Here is a 14,171-nt window from a genome sequence, read left to right as displayed (position 1 = left end):
ATCAGTTTCATACATTATATTCAAAAACATGTATCTCGGATGCATAGTAAGCATATACATATAATTATGTGTATCTAAATATGTAATGTAATTGAAACGCATAAATTTGGCATCTAAAATTATTTCTCATAAATACATTTTTAACTCAGATACATGAAGTCTTAACTAGATATATATACACCTGATATGTATTCAACATTGTTGCACTCGATGTGTATCTTATGATGTATTTGTTCTGTTAATTAAAGCTTGACAAAATTCTTCCATCTTGATTAGGTCGTTCCTATATTTAGATCAATTCTCGACTTAAATGTTGGCAGATGAAGAGTCAGTCCCTGCAATGAGAAATTCATGAGTGAAAATAAACAAATAAAAGTTGTTTAATTTAGTATAGTATTGTTAATGTGCAGTACCTTTAACAAAAATCATCCGATTTCGAGAATGTCCAGTCACAAAAGTGTTTGAAAAACAACAAAATTAAAAAATATAAAACTTAATTTGTAAAACTATTTAAAATTGAATTTCAGAGAATGATGAACTTTAACTTAAATACAAAACCAAGATAAATGAGAATAATAAAACAATAGAAATAAACTTATATGTATAATGCTAATTTGAACATGCAAACATGTATTAAGAGGACGAAGGAAGAAAGAGAGAGGAGATGGAGGAATAAAGAGGGCTAGGTGGGGGCAACGACAGATGAAATGAAGAGGAAGAAGAAATTGGGATGTGGGGGGAACGACAGATGGAAGAAAGAGGGAGTAAAAACAAGGGTTGGTGGACTTTTGAGGGGGGTGGGGGATTTGAATTGTTAATGTATCATTAATTAAGAAGTTTAAATTTAAGATAATTATGAAATATCATATTTAAGGGATTTATGTATCTGATTAAATATTTTAAAATATATGGTATAAATATTAAAAGTGATAGTATGTGTAATTGTTTTAAACTAGAGGTAAATATAGTATATATGATAGGGATGTATGTGTAGTTAAGCAGTTTTTCCCAAAAATAATCATGTGTTTTATTTCATATCACTCGTATCAAACGATCTGTCACAATTTATTGGGCATTGCTTGCTGGTTCATTATATATGGTAGGGATGTATGTGTAGTTAAGTAGTTTTTTCTTGATTTTATCCTCCACTTCGCCATCTCATATGCCAGGCTTGAAGTTAAAAGTCCAATAAACAAATTCTTAAATTAATTTTAATTTTATTTTGACATTTTGATTCAAACTTATTTTTATTAGATTTCTTAATTCATTTCAAAATGTATTACTTGGCTATTCTTGACTAATTAGTTAACAAAATAAAGTGTGTTATCTCCGCTCACAATAATTTAGCTAAAACATCTAATAAAATATGACACAAATTTGCGTTTCGTCCTTAATTATTGACAACCTTAAAAATACATCTATGTTTGACTAACTGAACTTAAATACACTCCCGATCTGCAAAAAGATATAGCAAATGGTCTCAATCTTTTGTATGACATGTAACTCGTAATATAAAATCGAGGGGAGTGTTGACAACACCCCTAAATTTGATGAGAATTTAAAGGTATATTTCACTCATGTTGTAAGATCGGGGTGTATTTAAGTTAAGTTATTTAAATAAAAAGGTGTTTTTAAGGCTACCAATATTTTGATGATGAGATTAATAATTCCATGTTTTCAAATACTTCTCCCAAAAAATATCTAGCCTCTTCCGTCACTTTCCTTCTCTAATTAAAAGGTGGCACATGACTCTTTTATTTACTCTCCCACCCACTCTTTTTTTCTTTTTCTTGAAGTCTCATATTTTTTAGGGATGGACATCGATAGTTTTAATTTTCATCTACTTATTTTGATTTAATTTTTCGATCGATGAAGGAGAGAATCAAAATTAAAACTTTTATGTTTTCTTTTGAAAATTTATTTTACTATTTCAATGAGTGTAGGTGTTAATTAATGTGATATTTAAGTGGATAGAGAGTATTATAGACACAAACTTTATGATTAATTAAAGAGTACTAAAGTTGCCTTTCTTAATTCTTATGATATACTTATGAGGGTGTATTTTAATTGTTGGACCTAGAAATCCTAAACAATTTAAATACCGAAGAAGATCCCAAAGTATTAAAATACTCTTAACCCGTTTAGTTTTAGAAAGATTAAGATGAAATCATAATTAGATATTTAAATAAATCAACATAATCAATAAATAAATGTATATCTACCAAATATTAATTTAATTGGGATTGTAAACATGGTTTGTTTATCAACTACCTCTAAAAGGTTGCGACAGTGACAATTGACAATAGTGGTGATTAATGATGATAATTAAAAGGTAATGGATGATGGTGGTCGTGATTGGTGAATCAAACTGATGACAATAGTTGTGAAATGGTGGAGGCATTGAGTTGCAAGAGAGTTCAATTGAACCTTTTTATTAAAAAAATAAATTTGATGTATATAAGATAAAAATGAACCCTTTTCTTATCTACATAAGTTGTTGAATTTCCTTACTTAAATTTTTGATTCCGTTACTGTTTGATGGTGATAGTTGACAATCAAAATTGTGCGATGAAGGCAAGCTAGTGGTGATAGATCATCAAATCATCCTTAGTATATATATCGTAAGCATTAACATTTTGTCTTAACCTTGATTAATATTTTCTCCAAGATTATTATCAATAAAATTTACCTCCATGTAGAAAAATGAACATTAAGAGGAAGGGTAACCAGAGAATGAAAGAAGCAGTATATTACCTGGAGAACTGACGGCGCTAATTAATTGAACATGTTTATGCAAAAACAGATGACAACAACGGAAGAGAGAACACAAATTACAATCCAGGTGATTGAATAACTGATGCCAAGAGAAATCTTAATAGTTTAGTTGATTGACTATCTGCACTCTTCATCTTACCTTATTAGTGAGGATACGTTCCCATTGTAATCTCCTTCCCCTTCCCCTTCCCCCAATTAAAAAAACGATGCCAAATTTTTTGATTTTTTTTACTTTGGATTCTGTTTCAAGTTGACATCGTTGTCCATCCTGAAGAAACAGCATAACTTCTACTTCTTGGATAAACATCTGTGCTCACTCTGACTTCCTCGCCAAAATCACAGGGCTCTTCTTCATCAATTCGTCCAATGGCAACGTAACGAGTCCGAGGCATAACATTCCTCCCTTTTTTATCGAGGGATTTTTGCCTTACGTTCTCCAATTCCACATGATTTTTTCTCGAAGAAATTCGCATCAGCTCCCTGAAATCATCATCACCACTAGACGCAGATAAATTAGCACTGAAACTTCTGGGCAAAGAGGAGAATTGTGTAAAAGCAGGACATGAGCCAATGGCACTTCCGTAGCCCATTCTGCCTGAACAATTCGTCAGGCTCCGGACGTAGCAATCCCTGGCTTTAATTAGAATTCGGATTGGTGCTTTTATACACTTATTAATTCTACTTTCTTTGTTGGCCTTCGTGCTCATTTTCACGCTTATAACAATCGAGCCCTTATGAACAACGATATAATCAGAAGATGAACAAAATTTTACAAGTCAACTTGTGGATAAGTACAAAATTAGTATGTACGAAAAGAAATAGGTAAGTGGGGAGCAACTAATTAAAGATTATGGACATTGTCAAAAGTGGAATTAAGTTAATCCCTCCGTTTATAAAATAAAATGATTTACTTTCTTTTTAAGTCTGTTTAAAAAATAATGGTTATTTTCTTTTTCTGATAATATTTTAATTTCAGTTTTTACGTGACATATTTAAGATCATAAGATTAAATGACATTTTGGTACATTTGACATAATTTTAATTTAGGATCATAAAATTAAAAAAAATATTTTTATTTTCATAAACTTCGTATCAAATGAAATTAGATCATTTTTTTCGAAACTATTGAATATTGAAGAGATTAATGTTGATGAAGTATTTATAATTTTCTTATTGAGGAAAAAAGAAAGGGCTCCAAAAGGATTGGGCTGACATAGGATATTTTCTGCAAGACCCACAAAAGGAAATTTTTTTATTGATAGAGAGTTGTTTTTGTTCTTTATGAACTCAACATGGACAAAAAAAAATTAATCAAGTAAGTGAATTTTTCCAATTTTTTTAAAAAAGAAAATAGAAAGGAAGGCATGAACAATGTCCATACTCCATATACTGTATATACAACGAACTGTTCAATAAATGATTATAAAAAAAAATATGTCGTAATCGAGATGACAAAGGATAATCTAAACTATTTCTCAAGTGTATATTTTTATTGGATTTAAATACTGAAAAATATTAGACACCAGTTTTGAATTCTTTTTTGTTTTACTAATACCTTAATTATGACGAAGAAAGGGACATAATGGGGAGTCTTGTCAATTCAATTGTATGGTATAAAGGATAAACACAAAACATAATTAGTACATTACTAATCCATGCATTATTAATTTCTGCATTACTAATCCCTGCACTACTGATCTTTGTACCAAACGGCCCTAAGTGTTTTTCATTTGAGAAGTGGGGATAAATTTGTTAGCACATTTATTATTTAGCACACTTATATTTCAAATTGTTTGTTAATTTATATAATTAAGATAGAATTAATTAAAACGTTTTCATTTTGCACTTAAAATTAATTTATTTTAAAATATAAATATCGTAAGGTTCCAAGAAAGTTTTTTTTATTAATCTTGATATCGATAAACAAGATACATTAAGAAAAACAAAAAATAAATAATAAATTAGAAAAAATATTCTTCTTATTTATAATTTTGTAAGAGACATGCAAAAAGGAAAATAGACCGGTAATATAAAATGGAGTGATTCAAAAGGTATGTAAAATAAATTCATTATTTATATTAAATAAGAAATGTATGATATGTGTTTGAGTGTACATAATTATCACTTAATAATAGGAACTTGAATTGATATGATGTAAAACACCCCTACCGGTAATTATCTACTAGGTAGTTTGTTTTAAATTTTTTTGAAGAAAAGTTTTTGCAAAAGATGAAAAACAATGTATTTTGCAAAAAGTATTTTTGCAATCAAACGAAGAACATCTCATTCTAGAAAATTTACAGTGAAGTTTTGAAGCAACAAACACCAATTATTAGGCGACCTCAAAACGACGACGAAGCTTTGTCTTGCTCGTCTGTCCTTGAGCTCATATTTGCTTGTCGATTGCGAAGTTCCCAACTGTCTTAACCAAATTAGTCTTCGCCGGCGAACTGTGAAACCTCCAACTTTTCTGTCACCATCATCTTACAATGTCATGGTTTGCTCGATCCATTGCCAATACTCTCAGACTCGACGACGACGACGATAGGGACGATGACGTTTCAAGCAATCACGATCACTCTACTGAAAAACCTACTACGGAGAAGCAACAAACAGATGATGATGATTCACCGCCAGTATCACCATCACGCGGCGTCAAGGATGACTTCTCAGAGCTCACCAAAACCCTAACCCGTCAATTTTGGGGAGTGGCCTCTTTCCTGGCTCCACCGCCCCAATCCGAGCCTGATAAGCTTTTACTGGATCCGAATTCTGGACCAGCTCGAGTTTCGGATGACGAAGAGTCCGATCCTGCGGGGATCGCGGGTTTGCGGAGCGATATTGCTGAAATTGGGGGCAGATTCAAGAGTGGGATATCTAAGCTTTCGAAGAATATTCCCGTGTCCGAAATCACCAAAATGGCTTCCAACTTACTGCAACTGGGACCAGAGGAGGAGGACGACGAAGAGGGTAAGAGGTTTGATTCCGGTAGAGGTGCAGTTGGTGTTACTGAGGAAGTAGTGGCTTTTGTGAGGAACATTGCTATGCATCCTGAGACTTGGTTGGATTTCCCTTTGTTTGATGATGAAGACGACGAAGGTGTCTTTTTATTGTTCCTTTTACATGTTCACCTAATTTTGAGCCTGCACTGTGCTTTCATTTCGATTTTTCTTACTCATATCAATACTCACAACTTGTGCAAAAATGATTTTGGTTATTAGAATGATCAATAATGAACCTTTGAGATCAATATAATAGTTTGGACTGCTCAATGCTTAGGCGCCACACAACATGACTTGAACATGAGAAGATTTTCCTCTCTTAACCGAGATGATATGAAACTAACTGTTGGATAACAAGCAGATTTCAAAGGTTAAATATACTCTTAGAGATTTGTAGCTTGGAAAAAATCACTCATCAATCCACAGTCCACACTGGCCTTAAACTGAAAGCACTTTAATTACTAGGTAGCAGCTTCAAAGATAGAAAAGATGGAAGCTTTATTTAGGTTTCAATTTGACTAATGTAGAATTCAAGGTAAAGAGTGAAATGCTTGTTTTGGATACTTGAAAGTAGAGGGGTAAAAGTTTCCAACTTTGTGCATATATCTTTTGAATGTGCAGAGTCAAACAGATGCTTGTTTATGTGCATTTCATGGTGAAATATAAACCTTTGGATGTTTCCGTGCTGCCCTTTTATTTACCGATGACTTAGTTCATATATGTAATTGTTCACCCTGAAGTGGATGAACAAGATGCTGAACTTCTATTAATATTCCTTTTTTGGGTTGTTGTAAGTTTTATTAATACTCCCATTATGATGGTGACATGGAAATATGCCAACTCCCTTTATTTTCTTATCTGTGTCCTGTTTTTCTGGATGATCTCGAAACCCTTACATAAACTATTGGTTATCATACATGACTGTAACTCTTTCTTACATATGTTACTATCACAACTTTATTGTGTAATGTATGCTTTGAGACACGTATATTTAAGGACGGAATATCTAACATTTAGCTCTATCTATTACAGTAGATTTTGACTTGTCTGATGCACAACAAGAGCATGCATTAGCTGTCGAGCGTCTTGCTCCAAGACTGGCTGCTTTGAGGATTGAGCTCTGCCCAGGTTACATGAGTGAGGCTCGCTTTTGGGAGATTTACTTTGTTCTTCTGCACCCTAGACTGGATAAACAAGATGCTGAACTTTTATCCACACCCCAGGTAAGGCAGTGCATGTAATGCTAGAAATGGTTCCATTTCTCATTCACAATCTATTTAGCACTTTAAACCATGCTCTTTTTTTCTCCTTTATAAATGAAAAAAATGCTTTATCTGCAAAAGTAGTAAAAGACAGTCCTTGCATAACTTGCTGTTTTTTGACTCATTAGCTCTGACAACAATTGGCACTATCTACTGGTTTCTAATGAGTAGAATGTAGTTTAATGAATATGTTGTTGGACCTGGAGAAAGGCTGATTAGGATTTAATGAATGGAAGGTCACTTGCTAAATCTTTCTTTTTTCAAGCTTGTCAAATCTTTCACGCCTTATTTTTCTCCTTGATAAGGTTGCAATTCACTCATATAATCCCTATCAAGGTTATCTTTTGTCTGGGCTGATTATGAAATAAGTATTGAAGTTCTTTTATAGTAGAAGTGGGTGCACAACTCTTACTGTAAAGTAGCTCTTGTGTAGTTGTATTACTATTTATAACTGTTTATTGAGTAAGTATCAAAGAGCACAGGGAGAAATATCCTTATGAAAAATGGATACAGATGGGGCTATTCTAAACAGAAAAGTTAATGTGTGATTGAAAGAACACTACCAATCATAGTTATTTATGGGGTTTAGAGAATTGGCCTGGCCTATTCTGATTCTAGGGGAACAACTCTTAAACAGAAGTGATTTTCTTTTTGGTCCGTGGAAGTAGTTCTCCTAATATGTATGGGTCAGAATAACTTTTTCGAGTGAGAAGCTTTTAAGCTTTATTGTTATTTTTTGCTAAACCAATGCTAGTATTGCTGGAGGTAGTATTTGAACAAGCCATCAGAGCTTAGAGATTTTTCATTATCCCATTTCTGACTCATTGCTATTCTTGGGACTTCTCTCCTGTACATGTTCAGTATATTGATGCCATATTGGCACTTGGCTATTCAGGGGAGCTAGTCAAAACATCTTCCTACCTGTCTTTTTGTGACAAATCCTTCCTTCCTTTTTTGTTTTGCTGCTTATGTTGCTACTTGGAAATTCTTCTTCTCCTCTATCATCTCCTCTCTTTGGCAGTTGAAAGCTTCAAGGTTGTATTTTTTATTGCATTACTTTTGGTTAACAATTTTTCTGGTGAGCGTTGATATTTTTGGGCTTCTTATTAACCCCCTGGACCCCTAATGTGTGCCGTAAACGTGTACTATTCAGTAGTTGTGCGTGTGGATGAGTAGGGAGGGAAACTATAATCTAGCCAGCTATATATAATGAGTACGAAACCAATAGTAAAACAGAGTGATTGCTCATACTTGGTTAGTTAGCATATGAACAAAGCATGCCTTTGTTAAAAAGTAGTCTACAGTTCGCTAATCCTTTATTCCTTGTACTAGAGAATAGTTATTGGTAACCTTTGGTGCTGAAAATGCTAATCCTGTGTGCAGGTAGTCAAGGCCAGGGCGTCATTGGCGCAAGAGTTACATAAACGAACCAAGCCAATAGAAGGAGATTGGTCAAAGGAGGAGACTTTTAAATCAACCGACATGGGTGGTTTTCAACAGGAGGAGATGCTTGCTGTCCCGTCCGCTGCTCTCTCTGCAGTTGTGGTTCAAGACATGTCTAGTGTGGATGTTGGCACTTCATCTATAGTGGCTAGCTGTGGTACCGATGTGCACCCTGTCATTAGTGAAAATCAAACAGTTGATAAACTTGTGGTTGAAGAAAGACCTATTACCCTAAGCAAAGATGAAAAATTGCAATCTGCATCGGCGACTAAGTTAGAGGAGAGTGACGAAGAGGATGCTGATGATTGGTTGAAGGAAGAAAACACGGAAATTACAGGTACCAGTAAAACCAGCATGTCCTTTGAGGATGATGAGGATGTGTCCTTCAGTGATCTTGAAGAGGATGATTCAGATATGCCTGCAAAATCAAAGCTGGCAATTCACAGTTCTGATAAGGACTCACAAGATTGGGTCCAGTTGAGGAAAAGCTCCACTGACTTGTCTAGAGATACCAGCTCCATCAATCAGATTGGTTCTGTTAAGGAAAATGTGCAGAATCCTGATAGCAAAGAACCAAATGATTGGCTGGATATTGATGACCTTGAGATGGCATGAACTTATGTAAGATTTAAATATAGTTGTTGTTCCGCGCATTTCTTGTGAATAGCTATTCCCGATCCTCCAGTCTGTGCTCTCCGCTGAGAACTCCTAAACTGTATTGTTTGTACATAGAACGCATAATGAAAAACAATTGGGTTGCAATAATGTGTTCATGCTATTAATTGATGGTAACTTCCTACTTGTGTCACTATATGAGCATAACTCGAAGAAGATCCAATTCAAAATATAAGTCACTATATGAGCATAACTCATCCAATTCAAAATATAATTGTCAAGCTTAATAAATGTAAAGCTTTATACCGATGATAAATGAAGTTTATGAGATGTCACTTTCCCTTTTATCAGTTCCCAATTTAGATTCTAGTTGATAGATTCATACGCCACCCATTAAACTTTGGAACTACCAATGGCTTTACTCTGCAAAGATATGTACATTGTACCATGCCTCTATCATTATTTACGGAGATTGCTAATTATTTACAGACGGAGGTTGCTAATTTATTTACAGATGGAAGTTGCTAAATATTTACAATCAACATGGCCTAAACACAGTAGGGTCTTCAGATCACCACTTGAAATCTTAGGATTTTATAGGTCTGAAATTGCTGGAAAGCCACTCAAGCTGAGACCAAAACATGCTTCCTAATGAGAAACCAGGCTTGTTGTCTTGCTTGCCATTGCTACTGCTAGTGCTTATGCTAGGGCTTGTATTTGACAAATTTGTTGGTTGAGAAGATGGCCTCTCTGAGGATTTATTTGCCACCAGGACAGTACCTCCAATTTCTCGTCTTACTATCTCCAAGGTTTCTGAAGTCACAGCTTGCCCTGAAGTATCTTTTACATAGAATGTGCCAACTGCTTGCTCTCCCTGTACCCCAACCTCAGTCCTGCTTATGGATAATCCGTTCTCCCGAAACACTCTTGTGACATCTGCTAACAGTCCTACCCTGTTTTGAGTAGTAACATCCAGCCTCAATTCCTGTACAGATCATATAGTCACCTAATATATCTCATTAGAGCACTTTGTTATAGGGAGGGGGAAAGTAGATTATAAAGATACAGTAAACGGTGTGCTAGTTAATCCATTTTGAAAACGTACATGAGATACTCTCCTCTCAGTAGCAGCCATCAGATTTTGGATCATTCTCCGTCTCTCACTTTCTGAATCCAAAGTCCATCCATTCTTGTGTCTCACATAGTATTCCTGTGTTTTTTCATGCATACGTAGAGAGTTAAAAACAAAAATTGAGTGTTTTTTGGTACTGTCTGGACCTGAACCACTATGACTTTGCGGGAGCAGTTAGATAAAGAGGGCAAAAGTAAAAGATTACCTGAATGGCAATGGATTCAAAAGAACTGATGGAGGCGTGGAACACGACATATTGCAAGTCTGTCAAGGTGCAGATAGTGTCAAATAGCAATTTAGGTCTGTCCATACTCCTCACAGTAACAATGGAGTAACCCTTCTCCTTGCAATTTTCTATCTTCACTTCTGTGCTATTAGATCCCTTCTTCTGCCTGTGAGCTACATCATCTCCACTTGAATCATAACCACAGGAACAACATTGTTCATAGTCTCTGTCAGCTGCCATCAACTGATGAAGCCGTCTTTCGGTATGGGTCTGGCTAGCTGCAGGGGCTGCCAACCTCACAGTCCGTCGCTCCCCTTCATAATGGTGGGCCTCAACAACATTCTCCAGCTGGGCCTGTATTTGTGCCACTCTATAGGGGTCCATGATTGGCCCATGCTTCAGATCATCTTCCATGTAAACAATGCAGGCTGCTCGCTTGTTATGTGTCCATGCCACGGCACCAGAGACATGGCATCCTAACTCAGCCAGAACAGCAGATATCTCGGACATTAACCCTGGTCTATCTGTTGCTGTCATCTCCATAGCTGTGTGCTCCATCGTGACATGCCTGGGCCTTACATTTCTACCAACACATGTTTGGACTTCCCTGGACCCTCTTCTACTTGCACAAATAGCCTGTCAGCATTAAGCTTGTTTTTTTTAGTTTAATGTTAATTTGAAAAACGAAAAAGAAAAACATATTTTTGGATAACAGCTGCCAGCACCTAAAACCCACAAAATGGGTTTCTTGAAAGTAGTACTATAATTCAAGTGAATAAAGCATAGACTAACCTGTTCGATGTAGTGGATGAGGCTTTCGTCAGTGATTTTGTTCCCAAGTTGGTCAGTTACGTGGAAAACTGGAAAAAGATGAAAGAAAAAACAATATCTTTTAGTTGTGAATGACTCAGCTATGGATCAGAAAGTTGTTACTTGCATCTTTTTTATATTGGATTAATAATATTCAAACCAGCTGTAAGTGATTGGTAAGATAAGAAAAGGCATAGATAAAAAAGAGAACTAACCATCCATTAACCAGCCACCATCAGAGCATATGTATGATCTTAGAATCAGTAGGTCCAGATCCGTCAGAACTTGGACCATCTCCAGCAATATACCATGTTTGTTCGCACTATCAACCTGTGGTCCAACAAATTACAATAACTACCGTCACAATCCCACACAAATAAGAGAATTATCACTTCATGTTTGCGCAATTTAAACATCTCAGTTCAATATTGCACAACAGAAATTACAGCTTGCAGAGCAGAAATTAAATTCCAGTTTTCTCAATCATTTTCTGTTTAGCTTTTTGGTTACACAAGAATTGGGTAAGAATATTCCCAATCACTTAACGATAGTGGACCCTATTAGAAGTATAATTAGCATTTTAATTAACAATCAATAAACAGCTGCAGTATTGCAATCTGATTTTTGTAAGTGGAAAGTAGGCATTCATTAACTTTTCCTGTGGTTCTCCGAAATTCCTTGTCACTACTAATACGAATTTAGTATGATTGTTTATCTTTTAAGAAATTGTTCAACTATATCAGCACATGAATTAATCTTCAAGAAAAATATATAAAATTATCGCCTAACTAAATTGATTACCGCCTAACTAAATGATGGTAATGCAGGTCTTTTTAGGCTAATATTCCTGTAAGTTGGCCTCAGTATATGCTGTTGGAATCTAAGAGGGAATCCATTAGCTGGTTAGGTGCACAAAACTTAAACCAAATCAAAGTCATTATCTAACTCATCGAAATCAATATTTATAATTTGAAGGAAACATAAGAAAATGATAACGATTCTTCCTACCTTCACAATAGTACAGTTTCGGCAAGTATCATTATCAATGCACACCCTGAAAAGCCATAGCCAAAAACAAATTTAGTAATGAAGCCAAAATATAAAGAAGGGTTTAAATTCTATGCAGTAGAAAAGTTACTTACACAATCGATTGGTATATATAACTTTAACAATCAAAATTGTAAAAAATTTAGATAGAAGTATTGAAAGATTGAAGTTAAAGCTAAACCTGGGAGGGTGAATTCTTTCAATGAGTGATTGAAATTCATGATCACCATAGGGTTTGTAAACAGCAATCTCCATTTGCTTTCTGTTCTGTGATTGATAAATGGACAATAACATGTGAGAAAAATCCACATTTATTTATAGTATACAAATATAATACAGCTGGCAGCTGTTTGTCCTGTTTTTGAATCAACTAGTTTGAAAAAGAACAAATTTTACTACTATTATCTGATTTCTTGGTTGTCAATCGATACAAGTTTTCTGTATTTTCAAGAAACACACGACAAGTAGTTCAAAAGAAGTAGTAATCCTCCTACAATAAGATTACTAAAAGTAGAAACCCATTACTTTCTTGGGAAAGCAAAAAAAAGCAGCAAAACGGCCAGTTAGGTTGAATGCAAATCAAGATTTTGACCAAGAATTGATCCTGATCAAAATCTTGATGGATGGATATACAAAAATTTACCTGAGAAAAGTGGAATCTTGAAATTTCAATGTAGAATTGAGATTTTGATAAAAGAAAACAGAGAGATATATATATATATATATATAAAGGGAAGGAGAGTAGGAGACAAGAGTCAAAAGAGGGATCAAAAACTGGATGAGAGAGTTATAAGTATTTGTGTGTTATATATATGTGGCTCTCCTAATTATATACAAAGAGGGGAGAGAAATCCGTACTTACTCTTTCTTTTTTTCTTTTCCATCCACAAGAAAACTCCCTTTTTTCACATTTTTCTCCTTTTCTTTTACCTTTTCTCTCACTAATAAATTTCTCTTTTATTTATTGGAAATATTTATTTACTCTATTTCTCTAATTTTTCTGTTTTATTTATTGGAAATATTTGTTTACTCCATTTCTCCCATTTATATGACGTAGTTTTAATTTAGAGACACAAATTTCTTTATTTTGACGGTAGATTCAGAGGATTTTAATACACAATTTTTAAGATTCTTGAAATATAATTTATATATTTAAAAAATATGTAAAAATATTATAAGTCACAAAAAATAGTAATTAAAATATATGAAGGATATATAAATAAATTATGATAATTTTTTAATCTGACTTTTGGGTAAAACTTATCCGCACCGATGTAGACACCAAGTCAATACATGCATGCCCATGTGTTTAAATTTATAGTTCAGTTTACTTAATCATAATTAATTAACATGTGTTTTACTTTATTAAATCACGTAATAATGAAAATTGTATTAATTTGATGTATACACTCGATACATATAAAAAAAATTCGACTTTTAAATTCAAACTATATATTATAAATTCGCAAGAGGGAGTAATTCATTTTGGTAGTGCTTGTAGTTGTTGAGGAAGTGTACTAGGAAGTCACGACTCACCAGCTTGATTTACAATTGTGCGCAGAGATAGTAAACTCATAAAATCGAAGTTTAAATTTTTACTGATAATTTTGATTTTATAGTATTAAGGGGTCGTTTGTTATAAAAATTTGATAACGCAGGGATTAGTAATGCATGAATTAGTAATGTAGGGATTAGTAGTGCATGGATTAGTAATGCAGAATTTATTTTTATCAAGTGTTTGGTTCATTGTTTTCCACCTCATTTTGTGTTTGGATTAAAACTCTATAAAAAGATTCTTTCTAATTATACCCTTGAATTATTATGTAATTGGATCAAGGTAAATAATTCTCCGACAATAT

The 14,171-nt window shown here is 34.1% G+C and overlaps 3 protein-coding genes across 4 annotated transcripts; 1 reads left to right on the top strand and 2 right to left on the bottom strand.

The window, feature by feature from the left end:
• Positions 1-2,723: 2,723 nt before the first annotated feature.
• On the bottom strand, positions 2,724-3,512 carry LOC102596300 (uncharacterized). The gene has a single exon (XM_006363774.2). It carries the CDS (start codon positions 3,480-3,482, stop codon positions 3,021-3,023), a length of 462 nt encoding a protein of 153 aa, XP_006363836.1. The 5' UTR covers positions 3,483-3,512; the 3' UTR covers positions 2,724-3,020.
• A 1,476-nt stretch (positions 3,513-4,988) lies between these two features.
• LOC102587465 (uncharacterized) lies at positions 4,989-9,281 on the top strand. Of its 2 annotated transcripts, none has more exons than XM_015303623.1 (3): positions 4,989-5,874; positions 6,813-7,000; positions 8,423-9,281. In XM_015303623.1, the coding sequence occupies exons 1-3, from the start codon at positions 5,265-5,267 to the stop codon at positions 9,095-9,097; spliced, it is 1,473 nt and encodes a 490-aa protein (XP_015159109.1). In that variant the 5' UTR covers positions 4,989-5,264; the 3' UTR covers positions 9,098-9,281. The 2 variants fall into 2 exon arrangements, with proteins under 2 accessions (XP_015159109.1, XP_006363808.1); XM_006363746.2 differs by having other exon boundaries at positions 4,991-5,874; positions 6,810-7,000.
• A 209-nt stretch (positions 9,282-9,490) lies between these two features.
• LOC102587133 (ACT domain-containing protein ACR1) lies at positions 9,491-12,982 on the bottom strand. The gene is made up of 8 exons (XM_006363745.2): positions 12,956-12,982; positions 12,494-12,579; positions 12,274-12,319; positions 11,481-11,595; positions 11,248-11,315; positions 10,435-11,091; positions 10,203-10,307; positions 9,491-10,082 (listed from the first exon to the last, which is right to left on the bottom strand). Exons 2-8 carry the CDS (start codon positions 12,565-12,567, stop codon positions 9,684-9,686), a joined length of 1,464 nt encoding a protein of 487 aa, XP_006363807.1. The 5' UTR covers positions 12,568-12,579; positions 12,956-12,982; the 3' UTR covers positions 9,491-9,683.
• Between the last annotated feature and the right edge of the window lie 1,189 nt (positions 12,983-14,171).

Source organism: Solanum tuberosum, unplaced genomic scaffold (genome assembly GCF_000226075.1).
Source record: "Solanum tuberosum cultivar DM 1-3 516 R44 unplaced genomic scaffold, SolTub_3.0 scf00441, whole genome shotgun sequence".
Lineage (NCBI taxonomy): Eukaryota > Viridiplantae > Streptophyta > Magnoliopsida > Solanales > Solanaceae > Solanum > Solanum tuberosum.
Note: the sequence above shows the minus strand (reverse complement) of the source record. Positions and strands in the feature narration are given on the sequence as shown.